Source organism: Podarcis cretensis (assembly GCF_951804945.1).
Source record: "Podarcis cretensis genome assembly, chromosome: 6".
NCBI lineage: Eukaryota > Metazoa > Chordata > Lepidosauria > Squamata > Lacertidae > Podarcis > Podarcis cretensis.
In genome coordinates, this window is record NC_137175.1 from 42,093,871 (window position 1) to 42,114,610 (window position 20,740).

The window sequence follows — 20,740 nt, forward strand, 5'->3', positions numbered from 1 at the left end:
GTTATTTTTGCCTCTGATTTTCTGGAGGGTCTTGTTTATTCACCATCACGTTAGTACCAGACCCCCGACCTGTTTTATCTCCTCCTGCTGTGGTCATCTTTAATGCTTTTGATGAGGTATGCTGTGGAAAAATGAGGTGGTAGCCAGATCTTTCTCTCCCTCCACTCATAAATCCTCATTCACTCCTGTTTGAACAGCTTCAAAATGTTCCATCCAATGCTTGCCTTACTTTTAATCGTTCAATTTTATTTATAACTCTTGTTTTGAAACAGAAATAGTTTTTGAATGGCTGTTACTGGCACTCCCCACCTCCTTTCTGGTGAACGTAGGTTGCTGAAAATCAAAATGGAATCTCAGTGCTATAAATGGCCATTTTTTATTTTGGAAAGTCAAAACAATTGACAGGTGGGTGTTGTTGTTGGTTGTCTTTTGGCAAAGATGTTAAGATTTACTGCACAATACGGTTTATGTTTACACAGAGGAAAGACCCACTGTGTCAAATGGCATTTGTTTCCTAGTTAAGTATGGGGAGAATCGCAGCCTTAGAGTGTGTGCAAATGTGTGCTCAGAGCTGGATGCAGGTGTCTTTTGGGGTTGCTATACATGTGATACCATCCCCATAGCATCCCTGTCTCGCACTATTTGCCAATCTAAAATCTCAATCTAAAGCTCATTCTCCTGGAACAGTTACAATCCATTTTGTGCCAAGAATGTATTTCTCAAGTGCTTACTGCATACATGTGTACACAGAGAGCACTTTCAGATCACCTCCTTTTGGAACAGGCCATGCCAGGGGTTTTCAACCTTTTTGAGTCCACAGCTCCCTTGACCAACTACATTCTTCCTGCGGCACTCCTGTGGGGCTCAAGAGCCCAGTCATGTCACCCCTTGCCTGCAGAGCTGGCAGCCTCTCACCCATTTTTTGAACACCCTCCCTTGTGGAGTGTTCCCTCAGCTTCCTCTCCCCTGTCCTTGGGAGTCCTCTGGGCAGCCGCCACTGCTGCCCCTGCCCCGGAGAGAGGTACCTCCTCACACTGCCCCACAAGGGCCTGAGATTTGTCTGTCCATTTCCAACAGCAAGGGCTGGCAGACTGGCTGGCTGGGCTCCCTCACCTGTTTGCTTGCTGACCCCAAGGCCGCCTCAGCTTCTGGTAACCAGCACCCACTGGCCAACCCTAGAGGCACAATTTGCCTGGGGAGCTTGTAGCCAGGGCTGCTGCAACAAACAGCTGTGCAAGCCTTTGGGAGACAGAGATGTGAGAGGGCATCACAGGAAGGGAGGGAAGGAAAGGGGGACTGAGGCCAGTGTTGCCCATGGCATCCCTGACTATCCTTCAAGGCACTCCAGTGTAGCACACTGGTTGAAAACCACTGGGCTGTGCCATTCCCCATCGCCATGTATAACTTGACCATGAATAAAGGCAGAATAGGAGGCAGCACATTAACCTGTGAGTGTATACTGTATACTGTACACTGTATACACATCCCCACCTGTATACACAGATAGTAGCTGCCACTTTAGAAGATGTTATTGCGCAAAGGTGTGTACACTTGCAAACTGCTTTGTGAAAAAGCACACTGTGAAACAATGACCCATGTGCATTTTAAGGCCCACATGTGTACAGAACCTTAAGTTAAATGCTCACGGAAAACCTGAGAAATGCCTCCATTTGGCAACCGAATGCTGATTCATAAATCTTAGAGAGGAGACTCTACATTTCCAGACTGCAAGGTTTCTTGGTTCTTTGCATTTGTACCCAGGGAAGCTTCTATATTCAAACCTATGTTTCTGCCTTCCACTTTGGATAATAAGGGATTTCCAGCAGCATGTCATTAGCCTTGCTGCCTGGTATAGGGCCAGTAATGTAATCGAGGCCTCAGCTCACCGGAAACCTGGAGCTAATTCAGGGAGATGAAATGAAATAAATTACAACTGTGCTTCCATCCCTTCCCTTCTACAGAACACATTTTAGGAAGTGGGGGTGGGGAAGGGGGTCAGGTGAGTTCCATTCCAACATACAAAATAGCCAGAATTACACCATGGTGTATTTCACATTCAGCCAGTTGGTTCCAGATTTTCCGGTACATTGGCCTTAAATGTAAACAAATTGCTGTGCACGCGAGCCATATTCTAGTCAAGAGCGACAGTCTGGCCTAGAGATCAGGGACAAGGCTGGGGGAAAATTGAATTCCAGGCCAGAGACTGGAAAGGAAAGGGACTGACCATATAACAACTGCCCCCACCCCTATTCATGATTGAGATCCAGCATGTATAAGCTTATTGGACTGTTACCCAAATAAAGGAGTACTAGTCAATTAATTACATGTATTCTAGTTGGCTTTTAAATCTATATATAACAGTGAACTTTTGAATGGGAAAGGAGCATGTTTTTACATGATGAATGCATGTATTGTGGCAGGCACTGTATTAGAAGAGGTGTGAATGTGTCTGTGAAGAGAGAGAGAGAAGAAAGAATGCCTCTGTTAAGATTGTACTAAACCACCCTTCTCTCTCTTTTTCTTTTTTGGGGGTAAATTATTCCGTCAACTATAATTAACTATTTTTAAAAGAAACCAGTCACAGTATAATGCCCCTAGTTCAGCCTTTGCCAACTTGGTACCCTCCAGATGTTTTGGACTACAACTCCCATCAGCCCCGAACCAGCTGCCTGAGGCTGATGGGAGTTGCAGTGCAAAACATTTGGAAGGTTGGCAAATGCTGCACTAGTAGTAGATCAGTAGCTGAGGGAACCTGTGTGAGCATTGGAGAGTATGAGCAGAACAGGGGAGGAGAGGATTTGCTGTGGTGCCCATTTGCTTTTGGCCCATCATCTGCCACCCCATTGGCTCCAGTTTCCTGTCCTTCACAGGTATGGCCTTTGTGCCCTCCTGCTTTCCATGTGGGGAGGGCAGATTTGGATCATGGCTACCACTTTTTAAATCTATCTTTTTTAAAAAAGAAAACTATGCGTAGTTGCCAAGTCACACAATTTCACACATTTATGTCCCGCAATGTTTTATTTTAATTTTAAAAACCAAATTTGGTCCAATTTCGTACTCGTAAAAATACCCGAAAGAGATGCCAGAATTTACCGTATTTTTCGCTCTATAACACGCACCAGACCATAACACGCACGTAGTTTTTAGAGGAGGAAAACAAGAAAAAAAATATTCTAAACGAAATAGTGGATATATGATTTTTGTGGTTCATGCTGTGGCCACAGACATGTGATCTGAGAATGAGTTTGGAGTAGCCCAATGCAAAAATTCTGAGGATCCATGTGGATCCATGCTTTGTAACCACAGAGGAGGGAAGTAAGGGGAACCATGGATCCTCTGCTCACGACTGCAGCAGATCCCCCCCGCCACCCGCAGGCATTCGCTCCATAACACGCACAGACATTTCCTCTTACTTTCTAGGAGGAAAAAAGTGAGTGTTATGGTGCAAAAAATATGGTAATTTAACACAGCTGCCCTGAGGGAATTGCTGTACTTTGCGCTGGGAAATATGTTTCAAAATTTGCACTGATGCCCTGCCTTTACTCCATTAATATTGGTTCAGATATTGCCTAGTTGTACCGCAATGGAAGAGCGTCTGCTTTTCATGCAAAGCCCTGGGTTCAGCCTTTAGCATCTCCAGGTAAGCATAGTTAAGATTAATTGCTTTAGAGCTTGGGCACTTAGACCTGGTTAGCACACAATGCTAAGCCGAACTGTAAGAGACCCCTGACCATTAGGTCCAGTCGTGACCGACTCTGGGGTTGCGGCGCTCATCTCACTTTATTGGCCAAGGGAGCCGGCATACAGCTTCCGGGTCATGTGGCCAGCATGACTAAGCTGCTTCTGGCGAACCAGAGCAGCGCATGGAAACGCCGTTTATCTTCCCGCCGGAGCGGTACCTATCTATCTACTTGCACTTTGACATGCTTTCGAACTGCTAGGTTGGCAGGAGCAGGGACCGAGCAACGGGAGCTCACCCCGTCGCGGGGATTCAAACTGCCGACCTTCTGATCAGCAAGTCCTAGGCTCTGTGGTTTAACCCACAGCGCCACCCGCATCCCTAAGCCAAACTATGCCTTAGCATGAATGAGCAAATGTGCTGGTGCACAATAATAATAAAAAAGCGCTGCTTTGCCCCTCTTCTGCTGTTTCCCTGTTACTGAGAGAACTTGAGCTTGTAGATTCTTTCACTCTAAACAAACCATGAACTGTAGCCAAAGCTTGTTCTTAGTTTACAATTCATGATTTATTTAGAGGGAGACAAACCATGAGCCTGCCTGGGTTCATGTACAAACCATGGCTTAGCTCCCAGTAGCATGGCAGCAGCGGGAGGCAGGGAGCTTCATGGCTGAGTGGGGATTCAAACCCTGCTCTTCCAGGTCCTAGTCCAACACTCTAACCATTACGCCACCCAGCAATTTTTGATCACTGAACATGCTTTCTATACATTGGACTGTTTTAGGTGTGTCATTCCTCCCCCCCCAAAAAAATATATTTTTCTGAAGACTTTCCTTGTGTGTAGATGGTGCCATTTTGGGTACATGATGATGATGATCTGGGGTACACTCACCTCTGAACTTCAGATACAGAGTGAAGGTTCATGAATCCCATTATTGTGAGCCACCTTGAAGAGACTGCAAAGTGAAAAAGCAGCAAATACTTTAAAAAGTTCCAGTTCTCAACAGATGCTGTAAATGATAAAGGAATTAAGTGCATATTTGATGTTACAATACAGTTGGGTACTAGCACAGTGTTAAATCCTATTCTTTTTCGGTGAGAGTAACTCCTCTTGGAAGGATTTTCTGAATTTTGAATGATTTTGTCCCTGCCCAATAACATTTTCTAAAAAAACACTTGTGACTGTAAGCTGGAAAGTTGTGTGTGTGTGTGTGTGTGTGTATCTAAATGGGGAAGTGTTTTATCTGGGCTTGGCATCTGCTGTAGAATCCTCACTATCTTTTTTGCTCTGTCACTGTTGTCCAGTTTGCACATCCATGAAGAAAAAGAGCTGTTTTCCACGACTTTGCAGAGCAAAATAGGAGGAGAGTTGTCCTGAAACTGCAGGAATGCTAAACATCCAGGCTTGTTTGATTGCCTGGCCATTATCAGAACTGTGCTGTCCTCCCAAGCTGTGCTTTTAAACCTTCCCTTTGTCTAGCTTTCCCCCTTTAAATCAAGTTGAGGCCCAGCCCACTTACCTGGTTTCCTGGTGAGGAAGTTCTGATGAGTTGTTCTGTTGTTTCTTGGGGGGAAATGTCGTTCATTTTTCATCAGGTAGGGCTTGTGTATCCTGTACTGTGTATACTCTTTTCAGGAGAAAGCAGACCCGCCTCAGCTCTCTGCCTGATCTGTTTAGACACCAGTGACTATACTGCTTTCATGGAAGGCAGTTGCTTATTTTTTTATTAATAAAACTGCATGTTGCATAAGAAAAATGCAAAGGGCAGATGGTTTATGAATGTATTCATAATTCACAGCTTAACAGAATATGCATTTAAAGTAGCAAGATAACATCTGACCGTGTTTTGTTTTTTTAAAATGGAAATCTTGGAGGGGATTAAACACACTGGGACAAATTGCATCTGTTTACTTAGAGTCAGTTTGAGTGTGGAGGTTAGTTTTCATTGTACCATTAAATTTAGCATCTATTTAGTAAGCTGGGCTAGTTAGTATACAGAATATCGCGATACACTCTTTGCCAGGAATGCTTACAGTCTGTGGGTGAATACAAGTCTTTTACTGAGTGGCAGCTTGCCACAGGAGCCCCTTTCCAGTTGGGTTGGGATCCAGCTACAGGTCTCCCTGGTTGTCGTCCAACACACTAACCACTACACCACACTGCCTCTCCAAAAAGGAACATATACCAAGCCAGACGAGTGGTCCATTTAGCTCAGCATTGTCAGTTGGGCATTGATTGGCAGTGGCTCTTCAAGGCTTTAGATAAGGAGATGCAGCAGATTGAATTTGGGAACATTTGCATGTCCTCTGCTTACGGGCTACAGTCCTTCCCGGGTCTTTGACGCAGAGTTTCTGGAGAGGGGCAGGTGGGCATGCGGCCAGCAAAGGTGTGAACAGGACAGCTTCATTACAGTGACGGGACCACTGCTTTATTTTCAGAGTGGTGGGCTCCAAATGTACCTCTGTGGCTGGGACTCTTCCCCTATATAGCATCTCATTTGACTGTGTGCCTACAGATCCGGTCTGCCGGCAAACCTGTTGTGGTGGAGATCAGTGGTTTATAATATATGCTTGTTCTCCGCAGGGACTGTTATATGTAGCCAAACTGGCACCTGCCAAATGCAGAGTATCAAATTATCCTAACAGTTTCCCTCCTTCCGCCACAGTTTTTCCATACAACCCGGGACAGTTCCACCCCATTCATTTAATGATGGGGGGCAATGCCGAGGTCATGCTGCTTGTTCTCCATGCTTAAGTTTGCACCTGAAACGGCAGTAAAAATGAGTTTTTGGAAAACAAGCCGCAGTTGTATTAGGAACAGCACAACATTGGTTCTCCCTTGGATAGTTCTTCCTTTTCAGTTCTGTCCTAATTCAAACGGTCCCAGACCAAAGCCTTAACTTGGCGTAGCAGCCAGATCTCTTGGCATCTATGAAACCTGGATGAAAAGAGGGATAAGCAGACCTGTTCCTATATAGGGGCTTTGAGTCAGTGAGTGCTGTACAGTGACATCGTACTGGGTGAGCTGCTCATGGAGTGCATAAGTGGGGCATAGTTTTTATTCCATGCCGGTTCTCTGCGGATGATCTTGCATCCCACCAACTCTTCTGTTCTGAAGACAGCGCTCACAGTAACCTGTGCTGTCAAGGCGGGCTTTCCACTTCTGGGGCCCCCACAGTCCCATCCCAGGTAGGGCTCTTGTGCTCTTTTAACACCTGTGCGAGAAATTCAGCAGAATGAAGCATTGCTTTCCATGAAATGCAGGGATTTCATTCACCTGTTGGATTACTGTCTGTAATGCTAGTGTGAAAGACTGAGGAGCCTTCGGGACAGGGAAAGCGGGAAAGTTGTCATTAGCACTGGGAGGCTTTTAAATAAAGTCTTCTGTTCCGTGGCACAGTGATATTTCCGGAAAGAGAAGCACATGGCACATTGTAAGTGGAACAGCAATGTTGCATCTGGCAATCTCTCTGTAAAACAGGGTTTGGCAGACTTCAGCTTTGGTTTTTTTTACTAGAACCCCAAGATCTGCCTACCAAAAAGGCAGGAGCAACAGACATTTAGCTCAGGGTTTCTTGGAGCACATTCAGAGTTTAGGAATTGGTTTGCAGTACTAATTGCTGTTTTTAAAAAGCCATTTTGTTGGTGCTGTTGTCAGACCCTTGCTGATCTACTGCAAATCTACCAGTAGATCCAGATCTATCACCTTTTCATGCCTGCAGTATACAGTAGTTTGCAATGCGATTCTTTGGTGATGGCAACAGGAGGGGAAAAAAGGCAGGGAGGGCTCCCAAACCAAATAGGATAGGTGTGCCGAGTATAGGTTAACTCCTCCTCCTTTCTGCAAACTAATGCACTACCTCTTAGAGTGGTGCACTCTCTGTGTCTGGGTCAGGCTCACTTTGTTGAAGAAGCTTTGTCTGAGGGGATGAAACCAATGTGTTGGGAGCTCACCTGTTGCCCCGCAGCCTCAGAAGAGAATCAGGTGAGTTTGTTCTTCATGTTAGAGATAAGTGGTGGTTTTTCAGACGTTTTTGGAGGCTGGAATAGCATGATCCTGTTGCTTTCTTAACTGTGTGCTGTGTTTTCCTGTTTCATCCTGTTAATTCTTCTGATCTCCCTCCCCCCTCCCCCTCCATGAAGAGAGACACAAATGTTTTGAGAGAAGCAGAATTTCACATCCAAAGCTTGACGGTTGTGTGACATATAATTATTGAAATATTGCAGCAGGAAATTCTACTGGGGACACATTCCCCCCACCCCATAAACTACTAAAGTAGGGGAAAGGAATTATGTGGTAGCTAGGAATTTCTCTCAGTTTCTGCCTGTTCACACATCCTTGCTTTCAATGTGTGCCAATAAATCCAGGCTAAAGGGTATGAATTTAGGCTTGCATGTGAGAGAGAACATCAGGATCCTAGGTTTTGACTTGTCTAGTGTTTAGTATTGAAGCAAAGCAGAATAATAGACTTGTCATCTAGTCCAACCCTCTGCAATGCAGAAATCTTTTGCCCAATGTGGGGCTCGGACCCAGGACCCTGAGATTAAGAGTCACATGCTCTACTGACTGAGCTATGCTATTGATCTTGGTGAGGGAACTGCAGAAACTGGAGAGACCTAGAAGATTGTCTAGTTTAGCCTTTACCAGTTTCCCCAATAAGTACTATATGAATCAGTGTGCTACAGTACCGGTATCTCAAATGTGTGTCCTCTAACCATCCCTGTCATCTGGGGAACTTGTTAAGAGAACTTAACAGGACTTAGTTAATGCGTAAGATCAAAAGTTCTCAACACATCCTTCATCACAGACCGTGCTTTCATCTTCAGTTGAATCATATAGGACTGATGAATTCAAAGTGCTTGTGACTATGTGGGGGAAGTAATCTCATACCAGTGCTCCATCTAACCATCCTAATCAACAATGTAATTAGCAAAATGGTGTCCTTTATATGTACGGAGGGGGGTATGTGGATGGGTGGGTTCATTTGCCGACTGAGTAAATCTTGGCAGATGTGAAGAACTGACCCTTGCCAAGTGGGTCACTACTCAGAATTATTAGAAAGTAGTCGGTAGAGCATGAGACTCTTAATCTCAGGGCCAAGGGTTTGAGCCCCACGTTAGGTGGAAGATTCCTGCATTCCAAGGGGTTGTGCTAGATGGTCCCTTTGGTCTCATCCAGCTCTACAAGTCTGTGATCCTGCAAGAAACATGACTTGGGGTGAAAGCTGGGGAAACTTCCTCTCATCTGCATGATGATATCTGCCCACATTCCAACCCTCTCCCCTCCGCAGTTAGTTAACAGTAAAGATGCGTTTGCATATTCAAGGAAGAAGAAAAAACCATTGGGAGTCTATAGCATCTCCCTTTAGGAGATGAAGGATCTTTAGTTGGCTTCCATCTTCAACGTGCCGTGCGCTAACTTTCCCCCTGTTTTGCTCTACATGGTTTGTGCATCTTCTCCCTCTACCTTGGTCATGGTTTCCCCCCCTAAGTGTACAAAGGAAATGTGCTCTTCTGTAGTCTCATTAAAAACCATGAAGATGGGTGAGAGGTGAATGAATTGTTTGGAGAAGGGAAGGATGTCAGGCATGAAAATGTCTGCACCGGTTATGTGTAGAATGAAGATGACAGCCCCATGAACTTCTCAACTCCAAGCAAAGCCTTTAAGGGCCATAATTACTTCTCTGGGGAAAGGTTGGTGTGCCTGGGATACAGTTGTACACACAGGCTTTCTCCAAAGCCACATAAATTTCAGGCAGTTAACTAACTAATAGGAGTTGGCTTCTTCTGGGTTATTCCTCTGTATATACGATGACCTCAGAAGAAGTTAGAGAGGCGTGGGCCTTGCGGATTACCTGGATGCATCATGCAGCCGTTTGCCTTGGTTGGCTGTTGGAGAACATAACTCAGTGACAGGCCTGTCATCACTTTCCCAGCTGAGATAGGTAAGTCTTGATGTGGCAATGTCTCCGGAGAGTCTGCAGGGAGAACGCCTTGCAAATGAGAGGTGCCGCCGGCCAGCTCAGTAAAGACAGAACTCTTCATATTTTAACACTTGAAAAATTCAGGCACCTTTTCCATTAACTGCTTCCCAAACCCCGAATGTTTGCGGTGTACGGTATCTTGGTCCCTCCCCCTTTTATATTTTGTTTTAGAACAGGCATAGGCAAACTTGGCCCTCCAGATGTTTTGGGACTACAACTCCCATGATCTCTAGCTAACAGAACCAGTGGTCAGGGATGATGGGAATTGTAGTCCCAAAACATCTGGAGGACCAAGTTTGCTTATGCCTGTTTGATAAGTTTATCATTTGACTTTTAAACTGAACATCACTGTGATGAGCCCGTGAGGATACTTCTCCTGAAAGGCTTTTAAAATACTTTAATTAAGTCAATTAATAAAATTCGACATGGGCAGGTTTCATGATGATAACAAATGCTGGGGATTGGCCATTGGTTGAATTCTCCTGAACAAACCCATTCAGATGTCTGTGGTCTGCTCAAGAGAGGGATACTTCCTAAGTCACATGGGCTCTGTGTCATTGTGTGTCCTGTTCTAGGAAATGGGACTACCTCAAGCTGTCTTGAGAGGGCTGTTTCCTGCCTGTTTTTAATGGTGTTTCTCACTTAAGAATTCTATCCCTTTTATTAAATGACCCAAAGAGTCCAGAAAGGAAGAACAAACCTTAAATTTGGAAGAATACTGTATTCCTCTAAAGAAAAGGGAGTAACTGTGGGCACCAGATGCGTCTGATTCAGACGTTGTGGTTAAGTGACCTCAGAAAACCCCCCACTTTTTAGCATACCCTTTTAGAAGGCTGTAGAATTTTTATTTACATTCTGCCATATAATAAGTCAGACTGTTGGTTCATCTCGCTCCATACTGTCTACTTTGACTGGCAGCAGCTCTCCAGGATTTTGGGCAGGGATTTCTCCCAGACCTACCTGGAGATACCAGGGACTGAACCTGAGACCTTCTGCATGCAAAGCAGATGTCCTATCACTGAGCTGTATTCCTTCCACATCTCCCTAACTCCGGTGGATTTTGACATAGAAACACAAAAACTGTAAATGTCCTTGATCTTTACATGCTGGTTCAGGAACTGGTATGATACGTTTGCCCCAGGGCTTTTTTTGGGGGGGGCATTTGAGTGCATGTGATGCATGCTGGATTTTGGCCTGTAACAGAAGACTAAACGTGCTCGTTGTGGAAGGTTTGCTTGTTCTTAGTCCCCTTATTAAGGGAAAACTGCTTTGCAGCCTACATATTGTGGATAATAGCCTCAGAGCTCCAACAAAGACAAACACAGTGGTTTAAGGATAAACTGTGTGTTAAAGGGATTCATTATTAAACTTCCAGTTTTATAGCAACAGGTAAGGCATGTCTTAGAGACAGTAGTGCCACCTACTGTTGTATTTTGGTGTTTCTCTTAACCTGTTTCTTAGCAAAGGTGGATTGTGTTTCAGGCACATGATGGTTAGGGTTAAAGTTCTCTCTCAAAAGAAGTCTATGCTTATTTGTCTGCATGCTTCTTTGCTCTCTTATTATATAGATGACTGAGCAGTTGCTTGGTAGAGAGGGGAAATGTTTGAAAGGCAAATAAACAGCCCAGTGGCAGTAATTTGGGCATCAGATTAATCAGTATATTAACTACAATCAGAGTCTAGGGGGTTGGTTTTATTGGAGGATATGGAACAAAACAGCATCTGTTTCGTCCAGCTACGTGCCCCCATTTTGACAACCAATAAGAAGGTCTGGTGTGTTTTCTTTGCTGAGAAGGGCTCAGGAGGAAGCTTTGAGTTTGAATGGGAGCAGCAATGGGGACAGTAGGTGTCACAGCTAGTTCCTCAAAGGACTGGGGTGGGCACAGGTTTATGCAACCAACTTTGCATAAAAGTTGTATATGCTAATTTATATATGTTTTTCCGGGTTTAGGCCCAAAGCCATTCTGTAAGCAAAGAATAGAAATGTTTTTAAAAGTGTGTGTGTGTCTAGGATCCAGGGGCCATCACAAAAGACCTGAGGCTCAGGTTGTTGGTCAACCCCTTAAATACACTTCTGCCTTATTTTTATGAAACCCGTTTGGAAGGAGGAAGAAGCCTCAGTTCTTTCCCCCCCTGGTTTTGCTAGCAGCACCTTCAGCAAAAAGCAAAAATTAAATAGAAAAGTCTGCCTCCTTTGCTTCCACATACAGCGGTACCTCTGGTTGCAAATGCGATCCGTTCCGGAGGCCCGTTTGCAACATGAAAAGAGCACAACCCGAAGTGGTGCATCTGCGCATACGCTGGTTGCGATTCGCCGCTTCTGCGCATGCGCGTGATGTCATTTTGAGCTTCTGCACATGTGCGAGTGGCGAAACCCGGAAGTAACCCTTTCCGGTACTTCCGGGTCGCCGCAGGATGTAACCTGAAAGAACATAACATGAAGCAAACATAACATGAGGTATGACTGTAATTTACTTGTTCATGGCTCTTAATGATCATTCCTCTCCCACTCATTTCACTCACTATCCAGCATATACCACAATATTCTATTTAGCAATTCCTAAGCAGCACTGCTGTTCTAATAGTACAGGTATGTAGTAATGGCACTTCACATCTTCCCTCTCCGCAAGCTGTTCGACAGTGGAATTTGCTGCCAAGGAGTGTGGTGGAGTCTCCTTCTTTGGAGGTCTTTAAGCAGAGGCTTGACAACCATATGTCAGGAGTGCTCTGATGGTGTTTCCTGCTTGGCAGGGGGTTGGACTCGATGGCCCTTGTGGTCTCTTCCAACTCTATGATTCTATGATTCTAACAAGTTCATTCTTCATAAATGAAAATGCAGCAGGTTGGAAACTTGCTAAGCTCAATCCTATATGTCTTTCTTCCATATCAGACTTAAGGGGCAGTGGCGCTTACCTGATCTCTGGGTGGTTGTATTCAGTGCTATTTTTCTAGAAAAAGAGGTATCGGAACTCAGTACGGATGTCTCCTTTGTTCTCTTACGATGGCAATAGAGTTCACCTGAGTGGTGCCAGAACTGAGTTCTGGCTGGGGGAAAAAACCCTGGTTGCATTGCTGTTGCCAGAGGGTGGTGAGTTTGGCTTGGTGCAACCATCCGCAGCTGTGTTTCTTTAAAAGTACCGGTAAGTGCCTGTGAATTCAGTGGGACTTACTCCAGGTGCAGAAAGGGTTACGGTATATACCCTTGCAGTGCCATCATGTCCATATTTACTTGGAAGCCTGTCCTACTGACTTTAATGTTTATGCATGTTTGAAACATAAGAACAGCTCTCCGTGATCAGCCCAAAGACCTATTGTTCAGCATCCTATTTCCCATGTTTGACAACTAGATGTTTCCTCTTTTAAAACCAAACTAGTGGCCATCACCTCATTCCCAGAGCAGTGAATTTCATAGATGAATCATACACTGTGTTTATACTTCCTCTTTTAAGTCCTGAATTTACTGCCAGTTCACTTCATTGGATGATCTCCAGGTCCAAGTATGATGAGAGATAGAGAAAGTCTTCTCTGTCCACCTTTTGCACAAAGTACATAATTTTATAAACCTTGGTCATGTCTGCTTTTACTCACATTTTTTTTTAAAACTAAAAAGACTTGGATGTAAAGGAGATGTTTTAGCCCCCACTCCACCATTCTAGTTGTTTTCTTCACTTGTTACAGTTTTACAATGATTTATTTGAGATGTTATGGCTGGAACTGTACACAGTACACAGTGTGTGGCCGCACCATAGAGTTGTAGAAAGGCTTTATAATGCTGGCGGTGATCCGTTTTGTAATGATTGCTAGCATTAAAATTGCCTTTTTCATAGCCTTTTTCCATAGCTGCTGAAAACTGAGTTGACCTTTTCGCTGAGCTCTCCACCCTAACTCTGGATCTCGTTCTTGGTTAGGATTCTTTTGCCCAAATGCGCATCGTTTTCTGTATTTGCTCATGTTTGACTGCATTTCCCATTTTGTGGCCTATTCATCCAGTGTCTGGTAGTGCTTTGAAGCATGGCAGATCAGCTGATCCTTGCACTTCAAAATGCCAAGGAAGACTCCTTGCAAGCCCCTTCAAAGATTAGCTGGCTATGGAGCTCCCCATGGGGAACTTTGTAGTGCAGCTGATTCCAGGGAGCTTGAACTGAGCACCCATCAGCTGATAAGAGCTGACTTCAAACTCTGTTTTTCTGCTGTGCCTGGTGGGGAGAGCAACTCAGCTAGGACTGACTTGCTGTTGGCCAGCCAGCTGACTGACTGACTGGTGGTGAGAGAAAGTCTCCCTTTCCAGTTTACAGTTGGGAGCACAATTTAAGGCTCTTTCCTGACTGCATTGGCAGCTGCATCTGCATCTGCATCTGCACCTTTCCTGAGGATGTCACGTATGACATCAGGTGTGGGGCAGGTGGGCATTGTGTGTGGGTAAACAGCCTTGTGTCCAAATTGGGATCTGTGCCAAGCCAGAGAAGGTCCGTGAGCCAGAGATTCCCAACCCCTGATTTAGCCAGGTGGAGGAAGATCATTCTTTATTGGGAACAAAGAAGCTGCTGTTAAAACATGTTTTGAAGGTGGGAAAGAGTTGCAGGGAGGGTGAGCTACTCAGCGGAGGAGTTTGCTTTATGGTTTCATAGCAATCTAGCAGTGTTTCCACTTCAGAAAATTTGCTACTGATGTATGTTGTGCTCAGTTTTTTCCCTCTCTCTCTCTCTTTCCTTCTGCAGAATGTGAAGCACTGGAAGATGTCCAAGCTATTAATCTTCTCATCCTGAGCCAAAACTCTTGATTTTTACCAGCAGGCAACGTTTTAGAAGTTGTCCACTGCTGGCTATAACATGGCTGCAGACCTTTTGCTACTGAGCCACAAAAGAAAACATAGGACTCTGAAATCCTGCTCTGGATCATCCTGAGGAGAACAGTGTTAGGTGCGCACAACTCTCTGATGTTGCGGTGCAACGGTGGCATGGCTCAGAGGGCCTGGGTCAGCATGCTCTTCCAGAACCGCAAAGCCCAGCTATTACTGGTCAACTCCCTGACTTTTGGCTTGGAAGTCTGTCTGGCTGCCGGCATCACTTACGTGCCACCTCTCTTGTTGGAAGTGGGAGTGGAGGAGAAGTTCATGACTATGGTTCTGGGTAGGTGGCATTATTCATGTTATTGTTAGATGGCCATTTTCTGTGTGAGATCTAGTGTGGTGGAAAAGAAGTCTACAGTAGTCCCTCTATGTACAATGTGTGCAACATGCCCATTATTGTTGTATGTACAGGGAGGGCCTCAATATGGTAACGACCCCAGAGGAACTGCCAGGCAGGTTTAAGAGAGAACTAGACAGGTTTTCATGGAATGATATAGCTGTCAACCTTCCTTTTTGCGGGAAATTCCCTTATTCCAGCGCCGTTTCCCGCTGCTTCCTGCTGCTATCCCAGATTGTTAGATATTCTGTAGACTGTTCCTGGGACAGGTAAGGCTGCTGATCCCTTATTTTCAAGGCTGCTGATCCCTTATTTTAAATCTGAAAGTTAACAGCTGTGTAATGGTGAATTCATTTTGGATACCAAACCTGAGGGCTTCTAAGAGGCTGAATTCCAGGGGGAAGAGAAGACAGTTTTAATTGTGCACTGGAAACTGGGGCTTTATCTGTAGTGAAATGGAATCTCTAGATATGGTGCACACTGTAATGCATGCCCACTTAGTGAAACTTGAGGCCTAGTTTGCATGTCATGGTAAGCCACTAACTATGAGCAGTAGCCAAGGTTTAGTCTGGTTTGGGTGGTACAAGAGGTACAAGACTAAAAAATAAATCAGGGAGCAGCAAAGTGGCTGTGCATCTCTTCCTGGAAGCCTGCAGGTTTGTTTTTTTAATGCTATGTTTTTATGTTGTGACAGTGACTGGCCCTAAGTCACCCAGTGAGCCTCATGGCTGGGGGGGTTGGGGTTGGAGCCCTGCTTTTCCAGGCCAAAGTTTGACTGAGTCTCTTCCCAGATTATGTGAGTGATCTCATGGGCCTGCAGGGTGACTATCTTGTCAACTTCTTCCGCCTGATGAAATGATGTTCTTTTCCTCCCCTTAATTCCAGGGATTGGGCCAGTTCTGGGCCTAGTGTTTGTGCCACTCATCGGTTCCGCCAGCGACCAATGGCATAGCAGCTATGGCCGCCGCCGGCCTTTCATCTGGGTCCTGTGTCTGGGAGTTTTACTGAGCCTTCTGATCATCCCTCATGCACAACGACTGGCCAGCCTCATTGCCTTGGACACCCGCTCCCTGGAGATCGCCTTCCTTATAACGGGCATTGGCCTGCTTGACTTCTGTGGCCAAGTCTGCTTCACCCCTCTGGAGGCTCTCCTCTCCGATCTCTTCAAGGAGCCTGACAACTGCCGGCAGGCCTTCGCTATGTACTCTTTCATGGTTAGCCTGGGAGGCTGCATTGGGTACCTGCTGCCGGCAATTGACTGGGACAGTAGCTTCCTGGCTCCTTACCTGGGGAGGCAGGAGGAGTGCCTCTTCAGCCTCCTCACCATCATCTTCCTCAGCTGCGTCTTGGCCACTGCCTTTGTCACAGAGGAAGTGGTAGCTCAGGTAGAAGTGCTGGCAGGCCCTGCAATGAAGGATTCCTCCAAATCCCCGCCTCTGGCCTGCTGCTCTTGCTGGCTTCCAAAGAACTTTCTGAGGACCAGGCATCTGGTCCAGGCCTTCAGGAGCCTGTGCGCCTTAGCCCCACGCCTGCACGGAGTCTGCTGCCGCGTCCCCAAGGTCATCCGGCAACTTTTCGTGGCCGAGTTCTGCAGCTGGATGGCCCTCATGACCTTCATGCTGTTCTACACGGACTTTGTTGGGGAAGGACTGTATCAGGGAGTTCCCAGAGCTGAGCCAGGCACAGAAGCCAGGCGACACTACGATGAAGGTAATTTGATTTCTGGGGGGGGGGGGGGGGATCAATGCTTTATGCTTATGTCCTTCCAATACAGCAAGTTTCAGCACCTAGACCCTTTGAATTATGCAACAGGAAAACTCTTTCTCTTACTTCTGATAACTTATGCAAGCAAAGCAGACTTTCATAAAGTTACCCTTTCTATTCACTGCAAATTCTTGGTTCTTGCTCAACGTGGGATTCTTTGGGAAGGAGGCAGGAAGTGGAGGGAAAGAGGAATGGGTGGTGGAATGAGGCCAGCTGGTTTCAGTGTGGTCCTGTGATAGTGTTGGCTCTAGATCTGGGAAACCAAGTTCTAAAACCTTATTCAGCAGTGCAGTTGCTGAATTGCCCTGGGTTAGTGATCATCCTTATAGCCTGAATACCCCCACTGTGTTATAAAGGAATTTCTTCCCCACCCCAAACATCTAAAGCCAGGTTGTTGTTTTTTTAAAAAAAAGAACTGGGAGACTCATTGGCCTGTATAGTCATTTCTATGCGTGACGAGAGCAAAGTTGGGGGATGGGAAATATGTGGCCCTCGAGATGTCCTCTGTCATTGGCCATGTTAGTTGGGGCTGATGGAAGTTGGAGCCCCAACAACATAAGAAGGGCCACAGGTTCCCTGTTCCTGGTGTATGTGATGTGAAAGAGAAGACCTCAAAAGCATACAATGTGCTAGCCACATGCAACTTAATAATATCTTTCTGCAACCCACTGTCTTGTTAAGATCCTATCAGGAGCAGACTTTGGTAATCTTTTGCAATATGGTGCCCTGTGCTAGACCAAAATTTTGTGCCCCCCCCCCAATGGATCTTTGCAATTGTAGATCTTCACAATTTTGTGTCCTTTCAGCTTGGCATCTTGTGAGGTGAACCGCCCATGGCACCCTAAATCTGGCACCGATCCTTTGAAACCCCCCTTGGGTGGTGGTGGGGAAAGACAGCTAAGGAGTGTAACTTACCATTCTCATTTGTACAACAGAGTTGCGGGTGTGCCTTGTACAGAGTAATACCAAACCAGAGTACAACTGAACTAGGTCCACAGTAGGACCAAGTAGAGTAGTAATGACTGAATCTTGGATGGAAGTATATTTATTATCTTGCAAACCAAGACCATTTTTGCAATGAAGGGGACTGAGCCAGGGACCTCTTATGTACAAAGCTGTACAGCTTTTTAATTGCACTTAACTAAAGCAAAAATCTAGCTGCCATCCTCCAACACATAAAGTCACTCCTATAGAGCATATTCTCTGCTCAGTAAATTCATTTGCTGACCTGGGCTCCTTTGGGAAGAAAGATGGTATATCAGATTAATAATGAATAAGCAAAATTGCCTTTCGTAAGAGCAGCTTTGGACATTATTTTGCCGTGAAAGCTCCCTGTGGAGGTTAATAAGGAAATCTGGAGTGTTAGCATCTCAAAAGGAATTCAGCATTTCTTCTGCAGACGTCCCCAAGCTGGTATTCTCCAGACATTTTAAACTACAACTCCCATCAGCTCCAGCTAGATTCCCTTTTATGTTGCATGGACTTTGGAGACCAGCAAGGAGCAAAGCCAGAGATAGCCAATGTGCTGCCCTCCAGATCTTACTGGGGCACAACAGCTATCATCACTGGCCACGTTGGCTCTGGCCAAAGGGAGTTGTGGGCAAACATCACCCAGAGAACACCCGTGGGCAACCCCTGATCTATTGCCTCTTCTCCATAGCTGAAAAAGGTGCTTTGGTAATAGGCTTTCTTGAATACTTCTACTAAAGCTACTTGGCCCCTTGCCTACCTGTTGTTCTCATATAATAGTTCATTTCAAGGTCTGGGTGACCCAGCTTAAATGTAAGTAATATTTAACATTTATATCCTGGTGGTGCCTTTGAGGCTCTGCAGAATTGGAGGGTCAATTGTGTACACACAATGATGCTCAACAATCTCAGAGCCATGGCCAATGTCAAGTTGTTTTATGGGAAATGCATAAAGGAAAGTCCAAGTCTTCAGAGGACATTGTCCTCTAAATTAATAAACAAATCTTTGGATGTCTTTATACTTACCTCCTTAAATGAACACGTTGACAAATCCTATAACTGAAGTCTACTTAGGCCTGATGACCTTGCATGTAGGTCATCTGTTGGTTCTGCCAAGAGGAGTGACAGATGTCTTCTGGACTCTGTGTTGGCCCTTCCATTGCTATTGAAGCATATTTCGTTTTTAATTCATATTTTTATCCTGCCCACCTCTTAATTGTGAAATGGGAACTTCTATACAGGAACAGCTAAGAAACGCTTCTTAAAAATTGATAAGACTGAAAGCTGAACTAGCACTCAAAGCATTGCAGCTATTTGCCTTTATGAACCTGGCTATCTTGTTCGTCTGGCCCCTGGTTTTTCTCCAATTCACCCAATGTACACACATCTCTTCTCAGGGATTCGAATGGGTAGCCTGGGCCTCTTTCTCCAGTGCATCATCTCCATCATCTTCTCGACAATCATGGACCGGATGGTGAAGCAGTTTGGGACACGAATGGTCTACCTAGCCAGTGTGGCCTTATTCCCGCTGATGGCCATCATCATGTGCTTCTCTCAGAGTGTTGTCATCGTCACTGTTTCTGCTGCCCTGACAGGCTTTCCTTTCTCAGTGCTGCAGATCTTGCCGTACACACTGGCATCGCTTTATCATCATGAAAAACAGGTGGGGATGTGTATGTATATGTGTGTGTGAGAGAGAAAGTCCAGAGAGTCTTGACCAAAGTGGTTTTAATAGGGCCTAACAACTATGTGAGGGACGCAGGTGGCGCTGTGGGTTAAACCACAGAGCCTAGGACGTGCCGATCAGAAGGTCAGCGGTTTGAATCCCCGTGACGGGGTGAGCTCCCGTTGCTCAGTCCTTGCTCCTGCCAACCTAGCAGTTCGAAAGCACATCAAAGTGCAAGCAGATAAATAGGTACCGCTGCAATGGGAAGGAATGTAAACGGCGTTTCCGTGCGCTGCTCTGGTTCGCCAGAAGCGGCTTAGTCATGCTGGCCACATGACCTGGAAGCTGTATGCCGGCTCCCTCGACCTATAGAGCAAGATGAGCGCCGCAACCCCAGAGTCGGTCACGACTGGACCTAATGGTCAGGGGTCCCTTTACCTTTACCTTTAGCAACTATGTGACTCATGTCTGAGTCATTTACATCTTGGGGTAGATCAGCCTTCTTTTTTTGCTACAGTAGTGGTAGTGAAGATTGAATAATCCATTGGTTTTTAAAGCAGGAGTGGGGAACACCTGGCCCTCCAGATGTTTCTGAGCTCCTACTTCCATCAGCCCTAGCAAGCAAGGACAGTGGTCAGGGATAATAGCAGCTGCCCTTTACAGCCAGATTCTCAAAGACCTCGATGGGGTGCTTCTAGCCTGGGCATCAAATGTGGCCCTCTATTTCTGTCTATCAGGACCTTGGGATTCTAACTTGCCAAACCCCCCTCCCCAGGCAACACCACCATTGGTCTTGCTCTGTGCCCTCTTAATGGGCTTTTGCCTGTCTAGAAGGTCACCCTGGACTGTGATATGGGATAATGACTCTTGCTTGCTTAAATGGAGAAGTGTGTATACAGTCATACCTTGGAAGTCGAACGGAATCCATTTGACTTCCAAAACATTTGGGAACCAAGGTGCGGCTTCTGATTGGCTGTAGGAAGCTCCTACAGCCAGTTGGAAGCTGTGGAAGCTGCGACGGACATTTGGGTTCCAAAGAATGTTCACAAACCGGAACAATCACTTCCAGGTTTGCTGCGTTCGGGAGCCAAAATGTTCATCTCGCAAGGCATTCGACTTCTGAGGTACGACTGTCTGTGGAAATCTCTGAATTTTGTGCTGACAGGATGTTTACTTAGCTCTGTGTTGGATGCAAGCCATAATCCAGTGTTTTAATAATTCTAACTATATTACACTCTCACTATAATTGTATTAAACAGTTGTTACAATGCTTACATGTCACTGTATTACCTAATTGTCATGCTATTAAGTGACATAATTACAGTATTGCATCTTGTTCAGGTTGTGCTGGAGGCAGATGTCCCTCTCCTTACTGAGTCATCCCCTTCTTGGGAGGATGTTACTGCTCTCTAAGCTTCTTTCTCCTTTGCCTGTTGCCAACCCTTTGTGTCTATTTCCATCGTTTGTTTGTTTTTGCTTCGCCTCTTTTCCCAA

The 20,740-nt window shown here is 45.5% G+C and overlaps 1 protein-coding gene across 2 annotated transcripts in view; it reads left to right on the forward strand.

Moving 5' to 3' along the window:
* Positions 1–20,740, forward strand: part of SLC45A3 (solute carrier family 45 member 3) — a 40,628-nt gene that overhangs the window by 18,050 nt on the left and 1,838 nt on the right. The window contains exons 1-4 of one of the 2 annotated variants that reach the window (XM_079979383.1): positions 7,481–7,663; positions 14,381–14,791; positions 15,734–16,558; positions 18,978–19,243. In XM_079979383.1, coding sequence (XP_079835509.1) covers positions 14,599–14,791; positions 15,734–16,558; positions 18,978–19,243 — 1,284 coding nt within the window. In that variant the 5' untranslated portion in view covers positions 7,481–7,663; positions 14,381–14,598. Of the gene's footprint in view, positions 1–7,480; positions 7,664–14,380; positions 14,792–15,733; positions 16,559–18,977; positions 19,244–20,740 lie in introns of those variants that run through there. The other variant, XM_079979382.1, reaches the window with a different exon arrangement.